General features: G+C 39.3%; 1 protein-coding gene across 1 annotated transcript; it reads left to right on the top strand.

Moving 5' to 3' along the window:
* Nucleotides 1-305: 305 nt before the first annotated feature.
* On the top strand, nt 306-19,431 carry SLC30A5 (solute carrier family 30 member 5). Its single transcript, XM_010395364.4, has 16 exons — nt 306-586; nt 752-874; nt 3,297-3,363; nt 4,673-4,758; nt 6,144-6,231; nt 7,983-8,070; nt 8,870-8,946; nt 10,046-10,216; nt 10,852-11,140; nt 11,503-11,711; nt 12,718-12,875; nt 13,495-13,624; nt 14,030-14,255; nt 15,610-15,836; nt 17,760-17,888; nt 18,469-19,431. The coding sequence occupies exons 1-16, from the start codon at nt 513-515 to the stop codon at nt 18,637-18,639; spliced, it is 2,313 nt and encodes a 770-aa protein (XP_010393666.2). The 5' UTR covers nt 306-512; the 3' UTR covers nt 18,640-19,431.
* Nucleotides 19,432-20,539: the final 1,108 nt, after the last annotated feature.

Genomic DNA, 20,539 nt, shown 5'->3' with positions numbered 1-20,539 from the left:
AGAGCTTGATACACGGCTGGAAGAAAGCAGCTAGCTCACAATACGGACATTTCCAATTTTCTTTCTCAGTTTTCCCATTAGTTTCAACTGGACATTTGAAGCCGTCGGCAGGGAAACAGTCTCCTGACGCTTGATACTGGCGCAGGGCTTTGTGCCACAATAACACAAAATAAACTGATTTGCATTAAAAATAAATAAATAACCGCTATCGCCGCCCCCCGCCGCGCCCCGAGGGGAGGGAACCGCGCCCCTCACAGCCCCGGCCCCGCCCCCCGCTGCGGCGCCTGCGCACTGCTCGCGCGCACGCGCGCTGGCGGGCGCTCTGCATCGCGTACTTCCCGTTCCCGGTTCCCGTGCCGCTGCTCCCGTTCCCGTTCCGCTCTCCCCTGTTCCCGTCTCGCCGCTCTGCCCGCGGGCGATGCGGTGCTCCCGGCGCAGGGCAAGCGGGCCGCGCCTGCGCGCCTGAGCGCTCGCAGCCGTTCCCTGCAGGAGCTCGCTGCCTCCGTCCCGCCATGGAGCAGCCGTACGGCGGGCAGGCCCTGGCCGGCGGCGGCGCGCTGGGGCCTGTGGATGTGCCCAGCGCCCGGTAACGGTGGCGGGGGGGAGCGGCCGCCCTGCCGTCTTCAGGGGGGCAGTGGGCATCGCCCCGCGTCCCCTTGGAGGCGGGGGTGCCGGCGGCCTCCGCTGAGGCGTCGGGGCCGGGCTTGGGCGGCGGCGTGGCAGGTGCCAACCGGCCTCTCTCCTTCTGCAGGCTGACTCGGTACATCGTGCTGCTGTGCTTCGCCAAGGTTTTGAAAGCCGTGGGGCTGTTTGAATCCTATGATCTCCTGAAAGTGGTCCACCTCGTGCAGTTTATCTTCGTAGTGCAGCTGGGGTGAGTGTGCAAGCGTTGGAGCCTTGTTCCCCACTGCTTTGGTTCTTTGTCAGCATCAAACTTGTAATCCTGCATTATGTTGTTATCGTTTACTCGAAGAGAAGAAGGCATAATAGTGAATCCGGGAAGTTCATAGCAGTGTTTTTGCTTCACATTTCTGTTCACTGCAATTTCAGTATCTTGGAATGTCTCAAGTTGGAAGTGACCCATAAGGTCCATTGAGTCCAACTCTCTGCTCCTCATACAAATATCTGAAACTTAAACATATGATCAAGAGTGTTGTCCAGATACTCCTTGAGCTCTGACAGGCTTGGAGCTGTGACACTCCTGGGGAGCCAGTTACCACCTGGAGGCCGGCCACCCTCTTAGTGAAGAACCTTTCCGTAATGCACAGTGTGGATTTACTCTGATGCAGTGTTAGTCCATCTCATGCCCTGTCATTGGTCACCAGAGATCAGCACCTGCCCCTCTACTGAGGAAGGTGCCACGAGGTCACCCCTCAGCCTTCTCTAAGCTGAGCAAACCAAGTGACCTCAGATACTCCTGTTGCCCTTGAGACCTTACACCATCTCGGCTGCCTCCCCCAGACACAGTCTAACAGTTTCTAGCATGGAGGCTCCTAAAACTGCACACAAGACCTGAGCTGAGACCACATCAGTGCATTGCAGAGCATTGCAGTCATGTCCCTCGAGCAGCTGGTGATGCTGTGCTTGAATGCAAATGCACCCCAGGACACAGCTGACCCTTTTTGTTGACCTATATTCAACTTGCCATCAACCCAGACCTCCAGATTTCTTTCTGTGGGGCTGCCTTCCAGCCTTTTGTTCCCTTCTTCGTGCATACAAGCAGGGTTATCCCACCACAGATGGAGAATCCAGCACTTTCTCTTGTTAGATTTCATATTGTTGGCAGTTGTCCAGCTCTCTAGTCTTTCCAAATGTCTCTGTAAGGCCTCTCTGTGCTCGAGAAACTTCAGTGTTTTTCCAGCTTCAAAGGTGGGCCTACTCTGACAGTGCTCACAGTGCTGGTGGTCATGGTGTGACTGTTGCTCCAACTGGCAATCAAGTATGACACAACTGTGCCCTCACTTTCCCCCATCCCAGGGGGCTAGGGAGAAGAATCAGGAGGAAAACAAAAAGAAAAACTCGTGGGTTGAGATAAGAAGAGTTTAATAATTGAAATTAACAAGTTAATGAATTATTAATAAGTTAATAAGCCAAATATAGTAATAAAAGGAAGGGAGAGAGAAAACTTGATAAAAACAAGTGACATACAATGCAACTGCTAACCACACAATGACTGATACCCAGCCCACCCCCAAATCACAATCAGCCCCCCTTCTGGATAGCTTCCTCAGTTTATATACTGAGTATATGGCATTTATGGTCTGGAACATCCCTTTGGCCAGTTCAGGCCAGGCCTCCAGCCCATCCTGCCTTCCAGCTTGTTGTGCACCTGCTTGCTGCCAGAGCATGTGAAACTGAGAAGTCCTTGATTTTGGATAAGCGGTACTAAGAAACTACCAAAACTGTGTTATCAACATTGTTCTCACACTGAATCCAAAACACAGCACTGCACCAGCAATAGCACTGGAGTAGCAGCTACTGAGAAAAAAATGTCTCAGTCCAAGCTGAAATCAGGACACTTGGGCACATCCAAATTTTGTTAACAAGGGTGTAGAGGATAAGCTTTCTTTTTTATAGTTTGTGTTCCTGTAGTTCTTATCAGATTCAGTTGTTGTTTTTCCCAGATTGAGGGCTGAGGTATGAAAGCTGATAGCAAATACGCAGAAACAACCTTTACAGACAAAATCCTGCTTCCTGTTTACTTGATGAGATGTAGAGGAGCATTAATGTAATAAACTTGACAGAGTTGGAACAGTTGGAACTCCTGTTTTTTCCTTTTATTTCATATTCATGTACATTTCTGGACTTCTCTCTTGCACCATAGGTTTTTTTTTTGCCCATCACTTTTGATCCCACTTGAAAAAGTTGTGTGCTGTGTCTTCTATTCCTACAGGACTGTGTATTCAGCATTCTATATATGAGTAAGCCTTTTGGTATATCTATCTTGCTAATAAAAATCAGTATTATTTCTCTTCAAAACTTCTGAGATCAGTTATTTTGATTTTTGTAAATAACAAGTCGACTTCTTATTAGCCATTTTCTCGAGAACTGGCATTTGAAGTCGACCAGAACTGAAGTTCATTGTCATCATTGTAGTACTGGTATTTGACACTGGTAATGCAGCAGGGAAAATAAAATCAGTGGATGTGGTCAGTGTGGCCTGTTAATGGAAAAAATTGTGGAGGAAGCCATTTTGTAAACTGAGCCAGATATGAGAGACCTAGTTGTTTAGATCTGGTTTGAATAAAAAGCTGACTGCTAATACACTAATAGACAAAACTTTCTCCTTTTGACAGGTCTGCTTTTTTTATGGTTTTGTTCCAAAAACCGTTTTCTTCTGGAAAAGTGGTAACCAAGCGTCAGGTGAGTTGACATATGTAAGAGTGACTTGCATCTTTGTAAATATTCTTGGCAATATGGCTTTTGCCAAAAGTGAAAGGGGAACAAAGATTACTCCACTTAAAAGATGTGGTTACAGTTTCTAGAGGTGTGCAACTAGCTCAGTGTCTTGTGGGCTAAAACACTCAATGTTCTTAGCTTTTGTCAGCTTCTTTTGAGAGTGTAGTGAAAAGACTGGTCCTTATTGCCATTCAAGCATCTACTTTGAGGAGTGGATTTTCAAAAAGAGTCTTAAGCTTAGTCAAAAAGCTAAGTCTACTTAGCTGACTTTGACAGTTAGACAGGCAATTTCTGGACTGCCAGAATGTTGAAATGCTCCAGTCTTGTCCCTCAGAACAGAAGAGTCCTTTCTGCATGTGATGAGGGCCTGATCTAACTGCTTGTCAAACCTTTGTGAGTTCCCAGTATCCCAAGGAGTTGAGAGTGGGGTCGGGTTGGAACCTGCTGATTTGTAAGAAATAAATTTTCTTCACCTGCTTCATATTCATCTTGGATTTATGTAATTATGTGTGCAAAAACTTGATCCAGTGTGTACGCTAAGTAGACAGAATCTGAAGGAAAGGCTCAAAGTGTTCCTTGTGTCAGCTGCTTTCATGACTAGATATGTATAGCAGAATTTTAAAAGTGTGAATAGGAATAAATGGCATCTTTGATTTGAATTCAGAAAAATCTGTCCATACATGGTTTTACTGTTGCTAAAAAAATTTAAATTCTAGATTTCGAAGATATTATATTTGTTGTAGGTACTTTGTCTTGTTTAACATATTTCCAAAATTAATTTCTTTTCTTCTAAAACTTGCATTTAAAGTTAATAATGTATTGAATATCTGAATTACAGCCTGCTTCCTGAAGAAAGAATTTAACATATGCATAAATATTTGTAAGCATAAGGTCTTAGTCTCAATTTTGTATGGTTTATCTAGTTCTTTTTATGTTTATCCAGTATATACAATAGATTAAAAAGTAGGTAAATGGACTTGCTATTTTTTTCAACCATTTTTCAGGCTTTTTGTTGGAGAGAACGCAAACAATGTTACAGAATCTAGTACTGTGGTAGAAAAAAAAATTCTGGTTCACAGTATGTCCAAATAAATCTTAGTTGCCTGGCAAAGTAGCTAAGAAGACAATCATACTTTAAATTGTAATTATAGAACTTACAAAGCACATATCTTCCCCTCAATTTCTACAGCTATTGTGTTAAAACAATGCTAGTAATAGGGTGTTTATTTTGAAACTCTGGAGAAAATGATAATGAAATACCTTTCTTTTGTAGTGGATCAAAATTTTTAAGCATGCTGTTGTTGGATGTATCATTTCACTCTTGTGGTTTTTTGGCCTCACTCTTTGTGGACCACTGAGGTAAATACATATCTACTGTAAATACTGTTTTTCTTTTGTGATCCTTCCCTGTCTTGCTCCTTTGCTTTTTGTTTTCTGTCCGTCAGATCATGCTGCTAGCCACTTAATGTATATTTCGAAAATTTATTGAGTCCTTATGAATTTTCCTGTGAAATCTTTAGTGCTTGGAAGAAAGTACATATACTTTCTGTAGGTATTTAAGTGTGTAATTTTCTTCACTGCTTCTTTTATGAGATGCCAGTGAAATTCTTGATAATGCTTAAACACTTGATGTGAGTGATACATCAAGGTCACAGAATGTATTTTTTGTCATTTCCCTGCCATTAGTGTAATGCCAATTGTTTATTTACCTGTTTGGAGTCCATGGCTTGACGGCTAGTGCTAGCAGCTGGTATTCCTTTGACAGGCAAATAGAATCAATTTCTGCACTGGTTGCGGGGTACTTCTTTATCTGGTTGGCTGTGTGCTCTGTGTTGAAATTGGGTAACATTAGTGCATGTACAGGTAAAACCATTTGTGCTGTGTGTTAGCACTATTGACTGAGTAATTATACAAGAGTAGCTAGACTTACAAAAATGAAGGTTAATATATTGGAAAGCATGTTTCACAAGAGAGAGGAAAGTAAAGCCTTAAATTATACATTTATGAATGTGAAGTTTTATCATCTACACAGGAGAAGGCATACCTGAGAGTAATAATGCTGTGATTAAGTTATTACTCTCATATCTTTCTGGATGCTGGCAGCCTGCCCAAACAGAACCATTTACATGGGTCCTAGCATGTTGTATTGCTATGCAGAGGATTGCAAAAGCACTTGGTAAACTTGACAGCAATAATTACTTCCATGTTCTGCTCAGAAAAGCTGTCCTTACAGCTTGTTAGGCAGCCTTTGCTGTCTCAAGGAGGTAGTGTGTCAGCTAGACTTTTTTATTTTGAGCAATTAAGAGGTTTTGGCATAAGCTACTAGGTTATCAGCCCCTCAATAAACAGAGTGCCATGCAACAGAGCAGGATGTCTTTTTTTCTCTGGGAGCAGAAGCTGGTTTAGAGGAGGTATTGTAGTGGGAATATTAAGTCCATCTTGAGTAAGTTAGTATCTTGTGTTGTTAGAAGAAAATACAATTTAAAGTTATTTGTAAATTAATAATTTTAATCTGTTCCTTGATTTAGGAAGTTCTTGTTTTGTAACATGTATAAATGTCTGCAGCTAGATCTATTGCTGGTGAAGGGAAATTGATCTGTGTTTATTCTTTTTAATTGCTTAAACCTGCTGTTGTAATCACAGGATAAATCTTCGTTGTGTCATTAATTTTAGCTGAAATAGTGTATATCAAGGTTGTGAGGTAAACTCATGGTAAATGGAGTATTTATTTCACTTTTTTATAGAACGTTGTTACTGTTTGAGCACAGTGATGTGGTTGTGCTGTCACTCCTTAGTGTCTTGTTCACAAGCTCAGGTGGAGGACCAGCAAAGGTATTTAAAAATCTATTTTACCAAACGTAAAACATACTGAATCCTATAAATTCAAGTACTTCTTTACCTGAAGCAAACCGTGGTTCAGATCCATGTTCATAGAAATATGTGCTTTTTTAGTTTAATTAGTGGTGGAATTTTAAGATGTACTACTTGAATTAATAAATACGGCATTGAGAGGTAACCAGTACGTGAAGGTGTTGGATATCCATGGCAGATACCTGAGAAGTTTTTCTGTTTATGGGCAGAAAAGAACCTTGAGAATTATTTTTGCACTTCAGCATTCTTTGTAATGGGATTTTGGGTTCAAACTGGCAAAAGAACATCGTGCATGTAGTGGTCCTGACCCTTAGACATTGAAGTCCAGCAATGCAGTCTCCAGTTCCTGGCCTAGAATCTTCAGTGTGTTTAGCTTTTCACATACATCATTTCTTTCTGCCAGGAAGTTCTCTTAAGTACTTTTATGTCTGCATGATCCTGTGTGTGCTGAATACTTAGGCCCTTTCATTTAACTGAAGACCTATACTTGAGGCGTGCTCTGTCTCCAGTCCTGCTGTACATACTTTTGCAAGGTGTTCTCTAAATGTGCCCAATCAGCCCTAAATTGAATGAACTTATCCCAATACCTAGCAGTTTTGAGCACTTTCACTCAAAAACAGTAACAGGTGGAGGAAAATACCTGCTGTTATATACCTGAGGCGAGAAGGGAAGTCTCAACTTTGGTACCATCTCAGGCTGTAAGTTCTGAAATCTGTGTCTCATAACTGCACTGGAATCCCCTAAGCACTTTCAGGCAGCCTTAGAGTAAAGTCACAGTCATCTGCACTGACAACTCTATGCTCACCCCATGCAAATTGAGAAGCTTAGGGCATCCAGCATGAAGATCATGCTGAAGACAAATTATTTTCTCCAGCCAGCTACCAAAAGGATAGATGTAGAGCTTCAGAGATTCTTTGTCAATCTGTATCTTAGTGGGCCACATTTGGTAATTAAGCTGCATATCTTAAGGCAGCAGAAACAAGGGAGCAATAACCCTGTCCTCTGAACGTTTCAGCTTTATGAAATGAACTGATCAGATAACTTTCTGAAACAAGAATGTGATAGCTCTATTGGACTTTAGAAGATTGTAATAGTATTTTTCAGACACAGAGCTCAGTATGTAGCTAAGATAATGAATACCAAAAATTGCAGTGGTTTAAATCTGGGTGGTGAAAGCTGTGGGAGCTGGGATTTCATCACTACCTCTGTCCTTTCCCCACAAAAGCACCTCAGAGCTGTTCTTTCCCTTAGTCTTTGCATAATTCCCTAGCCTTTAGGTCCTGTAAGACAAAATTCAGTAGTTTGTACAGATCTTGTTTGTAGCTCATTGAAGCTACAAAACATTGAATCATCAGGCTGAAGTAGCAGTGCATTCTGGCAGGCAGAAACACACCATGAAGAAGAAAGTAATCACACTTAAAGTTTGTAGGATACCAGCTTCTAGCTTGCTACAGTGGTGATGTGTCCTGAGTTATCTGGTAAGTCTGAAAATCAGAAAAAATGTGAAATGATATTGTCATGGCCACTTTCTTAAAAATAATAGGGGTTTCATTCATGGTTTTCTTTCTGCAATATGTTACATAGATCAGGAAGCAGGGAAGGAGGGGACTTACTTCCTGGATTTTTTGATAGTAATCTATTGTAGCAGATTGTAGAAATACTTAGGGGTTTTTGTTGTTTGGTTGTTTATTGTTTGTTTGGTTTTTTTACAGACAAGAGGTGCTGCATTTTTCATCATAGCTGTCATCTGCTTACTACTTTTTGATAATGATGACCTCATGGCTAAAATAGCAGAACATCGTATCCTTTCTTGTTACGTGTAACAGCAAGTGACTCTTACTACTGGAGCAGAGAAAATGTGAAATTGAGTGTACTGAATTAAATTATAATTCGACTGTTTACCCAGCACTGCCAAGCACACCACTAAATCGTGTCCCTAAGTGCTACGTCTTCATGTCTTTTAAGAGCTGCCAGAGATGTTCACTCAGCCACTTCGCTAGGCACCCTGTTTCAGTGTTTGATAATCCTTTCTGTGAAGAAAAGATCAACACTGCCACCGAGCTTGGTGCCACCTGCCAACTGCCTGAGGATGCACTTGATCCCCTTGCTCAGATCACTGATAAAGGTATAAAACAGGACTGGCCCCAGTACTGAGCCCTGGGGAACAGCGCTGGTGACTGAACCGCAGCTGGATATAACTCCACAAATCACCACTCTGGGCCCAGCCATCCAGACGGTTTTTTACACAGTGAACATGCACCTGTCCAAGCCAGGAGCAGCTGGTTTCTCTGTGAAGATTGTGTGGGAAATGGTGTCCAAGGCTTTACTGGAGCCCACGCATCCACAGCTTTTCCTTCATTCACTAGGCAGGTCACGTTGTCATAGAAGATCAGGTTGGTCAGTCAGGACCTGCCTTTCACAAACCCATGCTGGGGGCTGGGCGCAATCCCCTGGTTGTCCTGCACATGCCAACACACCATAAAGCTCAGTTTGCTTACATCTGCTTTCTGTGTTCTGCTACCTTTGCGTATTCTTGTTGTTCCTGGTTAAAAAAAAAAAAAGAAAATCAAATGAAACTCTTCCTTAATTTTTTATTTAGCTGAGGGGCATCATGACAGTGCTCTCACTCATGTTCTGTATACAATCATTGCTTTCCTGGGTGTTGCAGATCACAAGGTAAATAAGTATTTTAGAATATCTATCTAAAGTTTTGTAGGTAAGCTATTCACCAGCTCAGAGCTAATCCATGCCGGAATGAAAACCAAAAGGTTGAACATCCCCACCCCATATTGGAACTGAACTAGCACTGTAATTTTTGCATACTGATCAGAGTATGAAGAGCTTCAATAAAGCAAGCTAAACCATGTAATATTCAACCTCTGAAGCTGGTAAGGACTTCGCTGTAGTGCATAACCTAAAAAGTCTCATTAAAATTACCATGAAATATTCTGTCATCAGTGTTCTGGATTTTTATAATGCTTTGTGTACAAGCCATTTCTTACTTTTGTTGCCTGTGTTTTGTTGGTGCATCTTTAGCTTTCCCTAGTTTTTCCTTTACATTAAACTGGTATTTGAAGACCCAGATTCTGATACCTCTCAGTAAGATAGTCCAGTTGTAATTGGTGGTATGAATAGCTGTCTATCATAACCTTACTATATGGGGTTACCTGGCTGATTGAGTTGTGTTAGCTTAGTCTTGCTGAAGTGGCTTCATTAAGGACTAAAACAGAAAAAAGATGTGGAGCAACTGAGAAAGTGTTACTATAAAAATAAACCAAATGTTAGAAAGACTGGTTAATGGTGCACAAAAGCAAGTGTGATCTAAGGGAGATGAGATGCTGTGTATCTTGTAATTAATTTACAGAACAATTTTGAAAGAGTATATTGTAAAGAAATGTGATACAATATGATCAAAGGTAAGTAGATGAAAAGGTTATGAAAGGTCTAGAGGACAAGATATGTGAACCTTTGGGGGTTTATGTATGCTTTCAACACAATTTTAATAATGGAAGATGGAAAAAACAAGCTTTGGGTGATTTTTCTTCCTCAGGTGGTGTTTGCTACCGTTTTGCTGCTGGTGTATGCCAATGAACACTATCGAGAGTTTAAAATTCAGCTCATATTAGGCTGTTGGGAATAGTGCTAAGCTATCCTAGTTTTGGTTTTTGTTGTCAGGTTAAGAAAAGCACATTAATCTTCTCTCCATGTGTCACTGTGTTTGGAGTGAGGTTTTTGGTACTTAAGAAATGCTAATGGAATCCCTTTATGTCTCCAGGGTGGAGTACTGCTTCTGGTACTCGCATTGTGCTGTAAGGTTGGTTTTCACATGGCATCCCGAAAACTATCTGTAGATGTAGGTGGAGCCAAGCGTCTTCAAGCTTTGTCTCATCTTGTTTCCGTCCTTCTTTTGTGCCCATGGGTTATTGTTCTCTCTCTGACAACAGAGGTAAGGTAATAAATACAAAGATAAATTTTATTTTTAAATGCTTTTGAAGTGCAATTTAAATATTTCCTTTAAGATACCTTTAAAATTACCAAAGTTGCTGTCTTTATTTTTTAGTAAGCTTTGTTTGAATTTTTTCCATTACGCTTTTCTTCTATATTTGTTTTTGTGTGATACTATCTGTGTGATACTTTAATTTCCTCTTTTGTGTGATAACTGTATTTCATCCTTCTAGTTCAGAAATTTTATCTTGAGTTCATCTACTAACTTTTCACAAGCATTAATGACTATATAAATACAGCGCTCTTTTATCCCTAAGAAGTAGATTATTTATTGTCATTTTAAAAAATGCTCTTTCTGCCTGCATGCATAGGGAGAGTGGGCCTTTGCAACCATGGCATTGCATATGGTATTCCTTTAAAGAATGTGAAAGTATTTAAAATAAAGTACTTTAGTGCACTTTAGACCTATGTCTCTTTCTATATCTGGAATGATGTGTTTATATGATAAAGTCTAAAAGTATTTATGTTTTATGGATTAGTGAAAACACTTGTAATTCAAGTTAACAAGCTTTAATGCTATAAATACAATCACTCTTCTGGTGAGCAGTCCTGTTTGAAATTTATTTTTTGTTGCAGAGTAAAGTAGAGTCTTGGTCTTCTCTCATCATGCCTTTCGTAACAGTCATCTTCTTTGTTGTGATCCTGGATTTCTATGTGGAGTCCATATGCTCTGTGAAGATGGAAGCTTCCACGTGTGCTCGATACGGATCCTTTCTTATTTTCATTAGTGCACTGCTTTTTGGCAACTTTTGGACACATCCAATAACAGACCAGCTACGAGCTATGAACAAGCCACCTCACCATGAAAGCACAGAGCATGTTCTTTCTGGAGGGGTGGTAGTGAGTGCTGTCTTCTTCTTTTTATGTACGTATTCTAAATTGTGGTTAAATCTGTGGTCTTGTGTAACTGGAAGGCCAGTTAGAAAATTGAGGTGTGCGGAATTCTTTTGGATGAGCTTTTATGGATTCTTTTGAATAAGGCAGCCTGTAGCTTTTCACTCTTTTACTGTCTGTCGGGAAGGAAAAAAAGGAATGTGATAGATCTTTTGTGGAAGTGATGATCTAATTTTACATAGCAATGAAATCTAATGATAAATCTCAAGATGAAGTTGACAATCACTTTGTTGCCTGCAAACTTCATGTAAACTTTGATTGTTGATTAAACACATTATAAACTAGCTGTGAAGCTTAGAAACAGCAACAAAAACTTCAATACTTTCCTTGCAGCTGCCAATATCCTGTCCTCCCCCTCCAGGAAAGGGCAGAAGGGTACCCTTATTGGCTATTCCCCTGAAGGCACTCCTCTCTATAACTTCATGGGTGATGCGTTACAGCAGAGCTCTCAGTCATTGCCCCGGTTTATTAAGGAGTCACTGAAACAAATCCTTGAGGAGTATGATTCTAGGCAGATCTTCTATTTCTTGTGCCTAAATCTGGTAAGTGCATGGCTTTTTTCTTCAAACCAATCACAGTAGTGCATATATAATACAATAAGAAGAGTCATTCTTTAAAAGATTCCCATAATCAACTGGTTTGACAGTGACCTTTGATAGAGTAATTTAATTAGTGGTCACTGTTTTATTGTCACAGTGTCACACTGGTTCTATGTATAAGGGTTGCACCAGTAACTGAATATGTGTATGACAGTATGTTTAAGGTTGACTTCAATGTTGCCAGCAGATAAGGTGAAACTGATAAGGTCTTCAAGGATGGGGACGACAAAATAGAAGGTGTGGGATTGATTAGGGTCATTTTGGAGTAGGCTAGTTTTATTTCTAGCTTCTCTTTCTTGAAAGGAAAAGATGATGCAGTATCAAATTTGATAGAACCTCATTTGTAAAGATCTCCAGGAAAATAAGGGGAGAAACTTGAAGTATCCTTGTTAACTGTAAGGAATTCCATTATGGAATATGAAAGATTGGAAAAAAGTTTTTAGGCAGATGAATTAATAGTAGTAAAATGTATGTGGTAAATGTATGTATTAAAAATGATTCCTTGTGTATCCTTCTCAAAATCAGTTCCTAAGATTTAAACAGTCAACTTACTGGTGGAGAAAATGTTGGCATAACAGATTTATAGACAGCATTACTTTTACACTAATGATATGTCAGATCAGAGCTCTTCCATTTTTAATGATAAAATGCTTAGAATTTTGTCTGCAGAATGTTAGTTTAAAATTCAAAATGAAAACTTAAATTCACTCCTGTAAAGAGTTGGGTTTTTATGTGTGAGGCTGTAAGGAGAGTAGGTTCAAAAATGTCTCTTCATAGACTTGGAATGCGTCACGGATTTCACTGGAGGAGAGAAAAAATGGTCTAGAAATACTTTGAACAATAGCTCTGAAAAATATTGAGGGTTCTGTGAAAAGAATATCCTTCTATCTACAAAAACATTAATATAGAAGTTAATATTTGAAAAATTAAAACTCTTATTTTGTTTTAGGCTTTCACTTTTGTGGAGCTTTTTTATGGAGTATGGACCAACAGCCTTGGTCTTATTTCTGACGGCTTTCACATGCTTTTTGATTGTTCTGCGTTAGTGATGGGGCTTTTTGCAGCTCTGATGACAAGGTGGAAAGCAACTCGCATATTTTCATATGGGTATGTATCTTGGGTTCTTTAAGGACTATTTGAAACTTAATTCTTGCTCATTTTCAAAATGTCCTTGTTTGGGATATTTTACTAATGCATGCTTCTGTGGGCTTTTTACTGTGTCTCTTCTGTTCTATTTGTGCTCATGCTATTCTCTTCTTACCTCTGCAAAAAATATGTCTGAAATGTAATTTTCACTTACCTCTACAAGTAAAACTTCTATCAATGTGAGTATCATTTAGAAATTACCTCATTCTATGTGTTTATGTCAAACAAAAATCTATGTTAAAAATCAGTGTTCACATGAAGATCTAGATTCAGCTGATATAATTAAACTTATATGTTTGCATAACAGTTTAGCAATTTGAAGCCCTGAATGGGCAGTATATTTAAGAGAATTCTTCTATACTGCTTTATCCTAATGGAGTTTGGACAGTTGGAAACTGGCAACCTCTTGATCAGAAAAAAAATAACTTAGAAATTCAGGTGCGATTCCGTGACATTGAGGAAAAAAATCATAGCAATCTTAATGCTGTATTAAAAGAATTACAACTTTATTTATTATAACTTTGACATTTGTTCAGAGTACCTATTCTTCACTCTCAAAAGTATGTGTATTTACTTTCAGGTATGGACGTGTAGAAATTCTCTCTGGATTTATTAATGGCCTCTTTCTGATGGTGATTGCTTTCTTTGTCTTCATGGAATCAGTGGCTAGACTGGTGGATCCTCCAGACATAGATACAAACATGCTAACTGTAAGTTTTGTCCTTCTGTTTCAGTGTAGTTTTGCAGTTAATGGTTAATTTATGTTTATCTCCAGGGTGTTAGTCCTTCCAGTATCTGAAGGGAGCTTTCAGGAGAGCTGGAGAGGGACTTTTTACCAGGGCATTTAGCGACAGGACAAGAGGGAATGGCTTCAAACTGAAGCAGGGTACGTATAGATTAGATACTAGGAATGAATTAGATATTAGGAAGGAATTCTTTACTGTGAAGACGGTAAGGCACTGGAACAGGTTGCCCAGAGAAGTTGTGGACTTCCACAGTTTTCCTTAATTAAGTGCATGGTGTTTCTGGTTCTAGAAAAATAAGTTTGTTCTAGAAAATGAGTTTGAATACCTGTGAGGATGCAGTGAAGTTAAAGACTTTTCTCCCTTTCACAGCCGGTTTCTGTTGGAGGGCTGATTGTAAACCTTGTTGGTATCTGTGCCTTCAGCCACGCTCACTCCCACGGGGCTTCTCGGGGAGGCTGTCCTGCACATGATCACAGCCATTCTCACCATGGCCACAGCCACAGCCACGGGCACGGCCATTCCCACAGTGACCATGGCCACAGCCATGGACATTCTCATGGATCCTCTGGAGGAGGCATGAACACCAACATGAGAGGCAAGTACAGATTGTTGAATCATAAGTGATGTACATGATTTCTAGGAGACTGAAGATTTTCAGAATCAGACCTATGCAGTACTATGCATCAATCTAAAAAGTGCTCTCAAGGAGTGATCTGACAGCCATTAAATGTGCTATACAGGAATTGCTCAAACCATTAATGAATTTAACTTGAAGAAACTTTAAATGTTTCTATGCATATATCTTTAATACATAAGGAACTATAAAAAGCAGTAATCTACAGTCTTCACTAACATTAATAAAGATCACTGTAAACCATAGTCAAAAAGCTTAAAGTCCTCATTTCTAAGTTCAAACTGGAAATGAAGGTACAAGGTCTCTATTATTATAAAGATGCTACCATGCTTCTAGGTGTCATGTGACAGCTGGTTGTAAAAACCAGGGAAGGGGATAAGAAGCAGGAGAAAAAATACAGACCAGCAATAGAATATGCTTTTATTTGTGATTCAGAAGATAAGGTGCTAAAGAAAAACTTCCAAATCAAAAATCATAAGCTAACTGAGAAGGGCACTCTATATAAAACTTCAGCATAGGATTTTTTCTCTAGTATTTAGAAAGCAGTTATTTACCAACTGTCTGGCTTATAAAAAAAACCTATGAAGGAATGATGTTTTCTGTGTAAGCTTGTCAGAATATGGTAAATAGTCTCATGCTTCATAGGTTATTTTATGTCTTAACTCAGTTGGTTATCCTGATTATTCATATTCATTATGTCTGTCATTTTTGTAAAGTCTGCCTATACTCATGTTTCAATATTCTTTAAAATCCTGACACTTAACTAGCACTAATCTTACCAATGGTTGGAGAGTATTTTTCTATGCCCGTTGAGTGTACATTGAGAATGAACCCACAATTAAAGCAGTAGAAGGTATAACATTCATAGCAGTAGCACAAAGACAATGCTCTTGTAAAATTGGAGTAGAATTGGCATACAAAAACCAACCAGTACATTCATGTGTGTCCACATTAGCAAGTCAATGCATGTACACTGATCTTTTAACTCTCCATTAAGGATCAATGAGTCCTTATGTACAGTGTTAAATGATTATGCTATATTGTACAAATCCCACTAACAATTTACAGACTATTCTCATATACTTTAGTCTGTGGATGCCTACCTAGATCATTGCCCTATAGAGTAAAAATTGTTTTTACATTAATTTGTAATTAAACATTAGAAAAGCGAAATATTTAGTGTATTTTGTCCCAGGTTAGGCAGAGAGTCATCTCTGTTTGAGGATATTTAGTAAGCCTTACTAAGTTTCTGCTGTTGAACATATATGTACATTTTAGACAGAACTGTTAATTACTTTGTTTGTTTTGGTTTTAGGTGTGTTTCTGCATGTGTTAGCAGACACTCTTGGCAGTGTTGGTGTTATTGTATCCACGATATTTATTCAGCAATTTGGATGGCTCATAGCTGATCCACTCTGCTCTCTCTTTATTGCTACATTGATTTTTCTTAGTGTTATCCCACTATTGAAAGATGCCTGTCAAGTGCTTTTGTTGAGGATACCTCCAGAGCAGGAAAAAGATCTGCATGCTGCTTTGGAAAAGGTAAAATTATAAACGTTTTCGTATACAAACATACAAAGCTGTAACTGTTTTTAATGATTATTAAACTCAAGCCGTTTGGTCAGACAGCTTCTGTTGCCTTAGACAACTTCATGTCTCAGGTTGTTTAAAATCTATTTTGCAGAGAAGTGACAAAATGACTAGTTCTAATGATAAAAGTGGGTTTGCAGCTAAAAAGACTTCCATTGTTTTTTGCTTTTATGAGTAGCCCATGATTTCAGACAAGTATGGTAACAGTGTGGTAAATGTACCACACTGTAGTACTAAGAAAGTAATAATGGCACTTCCCCAAACCTGCCTTTTTAAACTTACGAACATTCAGGCTACAGGATTATATAATGAGCTTGTAATGTCAAGGTTTCTGATTTGTCCGTATCATGAAGGGTATACTGGTTCACAGTAGGTAGGATGGCAAAAAAAGAGCTGTTTCTTTCTAATTACCTTCTGTTTCTAGTCTGTTCTCTTCCTGTCTGGTGCAGTATGGCATCAGCTGTGAGGCTGTACCTAGTCTTTGCTATTGCTTCATTTGAAGTTCCTGACCAGAATCATAGTGTGGACCTCAGTGTGGAGAACTCCTCTCTGTAAAAGAATGAGTTAAAAGTTCTTTGAGGATGCTATCAACTAGAGGCTTCAAGGAAGAGTATGCTTATGGTGTCCTGTCAGTTAGTAGAGGGGGAAGTATGTTCTTGTCTGCATGAGAAAGAAGGGAATGGGAATTGTCTGGGAGAGATTTTTTATGTAGCGAAAGGAAAGTAAGGTGCAGAGTGTGGTTTCACTTTTTCATGAAGGAAGACTAATTCTGAGAGACTGGAGAAGAAGAAAGTACTTTTTGAGAACAATCAAAGGCCAGTTCATTAAAAAATAGAAGGAAAGCATTTTAAAAATTACATCACAGTAAAACAGTGTGCTTGCTGTAGGTTGACCTCGGCCAGCAGCCAGATATCCATACAGCCACTTGCTCACTCCCCTCCTTTCCCACCACCACCACTGCTAGTGGGTCAGGGGAGCATAAGCAAGAAAACTCAGGAACAATTTAACAGATGAAGGAAGAGCAGTGGAAAAAAGGAAAAAAAAGTGGTGTACCACCTCCCTCAAGCAGACCGATACCCAGACGGTCTCCCAACAACAGCCACCTTGGAAGCCAGAATCCCCACTTCATTCTCTACCCCAGCTTTTACTGCTGAACAAGGTGTTATATGGCACGCAGTGTTCCTGTGGACAACTTGGGTCAGCTGCCCTGGCTGTGTCACCTCCCTACTTCTTGTCCATCCCCAGCCTACCCACTAGGGCAAGGGCAAAGTGGGAAAAATACAAAGCCTTGAAACTGTCTGATAGCAAAGAGAAAGCCAGAACAGTCCAGCAATAGCTGGTGTGATAACACACATTGGTGTGTTATCAAAAAGGTTTTAGGCAGAAATCCAAAACACAGCACCTTACCAGCTGCTCTGAAAAACCATCACAGCCAATCCAGAACAAAGATCAATTTGAAAAAATCATAAATTATGGAAAAGAAGTTATGTCTCTGAATTAAGTTCAGCTATGATAACTAAATATAGCTGCTAAACAGTGAGGTAACAAGTGCCCTGGTAGATGCCAAACCAGCATTCTGATTAGTCTATCCATATATGTTCCTATGATCTGTTTACTAAATCAGGGGATTTTTTTCCTCATCCTGTTTAGCATTGATCTTCTGGGGTTTTCATTTAGTTTGACTTTTACCTTCTAGAATTTTACGGTAGTAGCAAGATGACCGACCTTTCAAAACAAGATATTTCTGAATATAGCTTATTTGGAAAGCTGCTGTGCTACACAGTTTTGTTTCCTTGTAAAATATTATCCACCAATAGCCATGTACATATACAAGTTTAAAATTACTTAATTGTTGCTAATGAAATTTCTTCACAGATTCAAAAAATAGAGGGAGTCATATCCTACAGAGATCCTCACTTTTGGTGTCACTCTGCAACTGTTGTGGCAGGCACAGTACATGTGCAAGTAGTATCGGATGTGATGGAACAGAGAATTGTACAGCAGGTAAAGTGCAAGGTTTTTAGACTCTTAATTTCCTACTCGACATCTCCCTTTCAGTCATAGACCGAAGTTTCAAGCTGACACGTATGATTTTTTTTTTGTAGTTCTCCATTATTGTCTGAGAGCTGATCTCTAACGCTGTACTGCCCCTTGCCTGCTAGCTTGAAATTAGCTGTGTAAAGAGTTGTTTTCTAGAACATCTGCCAAAACACTCACTGGTGAAAGTCGCACTCTATCTGCTCTGAGAAAAAAAGGGGAGGTGGAAAAACAGGCCTGCAAAACAGGGAATAAACAGTAGGGATATCTGGATGCTAATCACGCATTTATAACTGGATAGCCACTACCTGTCTGCCGTGGGTTTCTCTTTTCCTTAAAAAGATACATATTTCCTTATGCACCCAGTGTGCAGAAGTTGCAAAGCCATACCCTCTTAAGGTACTCTTTGCTTTCCAGAGAGTTGAATTCTTCACAGTGGTATACGGGGGGGGGTGATGTTTACGGCATTTCAGAGCCAGAATACTGCAAGTTACTGTGAGATACATATGAAGTACAATGCTGAGGTTAACTGTACCATTCTGTTCAGGTCACAGCAATTCTGAAAGATGCTGGCGTAAACAACTTAACTGTCCAAGTGGAGAAGGAAGCTTATTTTCAACACATGTCCGGACTCAGTACAGGATTTCAGGATGTTCTCGCAATGACTCAGCAACTAGAATCCATGAAATACTACAAAGATGGTACTTACATCATGTGATACAAAGTTATATTTGCCAAAGGAGATGTAAATGGTCAAACTGTTGGATTCCCTATTGTATTTTTGCCAGGAAATCTTGCACATACATGTACAGAAACAAATGTACTATATATTCAAATTTTTGTAAGTGTACTATCTTTGTTAATTGGATTGAGATGCTTTTATAAAGGAAATAAGAAGGACTTGAGTACTTGCTGTATATGTGAAAATAGTCAAAATCCTATATACTATACTTGGTGTTTATTAAACAGAAGTCTTGCAAATTGTAGATGAGCACAGATATATTCCATACTTTCTTTCAAGTGTGGAACATCGGTTTTGTAATTTCTTGTTAGCAGTCAGAAATAGAAGTAGTTTATATTGGAATGCAAACATAATCAACTGGGAAATATTTTTCCTTTAAAGGATAGCTTGAAGACTCTTGGAATGAAAAAAAAGTTTATTATGGGGAGTAAAAAACATGAAATCCTGTGTTTTGCATAAATATACAGTTTTTACATTATGTCTCAGCATACAAATCTGATTTCTACACTTAATGCACCAGAGCAAATATACATTACCATTTTGCATTTGTATTGAACTATTTTTTTTAAGAAGAGAAATCCACAGATTTAACAGTGAGAAATAAGGAAGGGGGAAAAAATGAAGACACTTTTCTCTTTCCTGGGAAGACTCAGAATCATAAACCACTCTGTAAAATAAATCTTTTGTACTTTTTGTATGAATAACTGCAAATGCTAAGTTTGAAGGCTAGAATTAATAAATCAGTGAGCATCCTAGCACTCAACCAAACTTCATCTCTTCAAGATATGTTATCCTGTACTTTACTTGATTTTTTTTAGTAATACCATGATAGCTGCATGTGTACTGTAGTCAACTGTACCTCCTGTACTACCCAGGGAAGAAGTTCAGGTTTAGAATGCTAAACTGCAACAGTAGTCTTAGACTTGACAAGTTGCTGAAATGAACAGTAAATTGAGACTTCTTGACTGGAAAGTGAAAGAGAGCGTCTTTAACAAAGAATTATGGATGAGGACTTAATACTGCAAAGAAAACAAATCTGTGTATTTAGTGAAAACCTGTCAATGGGGGAGTAACATACATCTTCAGAAGTAGTTGTCCTTACATCTGTTTACAGGCTTCTTGTGCCCCCTTTTCTCCTTGTCTGTAGCACGTCAATATTTTCCTTGAAATTCAAGAAATTAATTCAGTGGTTAACACGGATGAATACATCTTTCATCACCCTATGTATCACAGCAGTATTATTTTGTCATACTGTTTTCTTGTTTCTGGTATTCAGTGGTTCTTGAATACCATTATAATAAGAATAGACTTGATGTTAGTGAAATTGAAGGACAGGACAGAGTCATAAAGGAATTACATAATCAGAGCAGATTTACCAGGATGTTCTTGAGCCATTTTGCTTACCTTGTGATCAGACTGTTTATACAAATCTGCATGGTTTGTTTTGTTACTCTTCTTCGAAGGAGTTCCTCCCGTGCTATGTTAAAACACTATCTGCAGTACAAGACTGACTGGGAAAACTGTGGTCAGAAGATTTCTAGAAGTTGCACTGCATTTGTGTAGAGTGATGACGATAAAGTGCATAAATCACAGTCCCTCGTCTCAGGATGGTACTGGAGAGTCAGCCACCTCCTCAAAGCTGAATCCTGTTTTTTGCCCATTTACACATTTGTCAGTGGTTTTCTTACCTTGCCTCATCCAGAAGGCTCGTCACTTGACAAGCTACAGTTATGCTCAGTCTAGAACTAGGATGATATTTTGGTTTTGAAACCAATCTCAAACAAAAAGCTTCAGTTAATGTTTACAATGTGCCACTCCTGTTTTGAGGTGGTTGTACTAGACTTGACAGTATTTCAGCAAACCCTATTGTGACATG

This window comes from Corvus cornix, chromosome Z, assembly GCF_000738735.6.
Source record: "Corvus cornix cornix isolate S_Up_H32 chromosome Z, ASM73873v5, whole genome shotgun sequence".
NCBI classification, from domain to species: Eukaryota; Metazoa; Chordata; class Aves; order Passeriformes; family Corvidae; genus Corvus; species Corvus cornix.
This window is presented reverse-complemented; position numbering and strand designations above follow the sequence as displayed.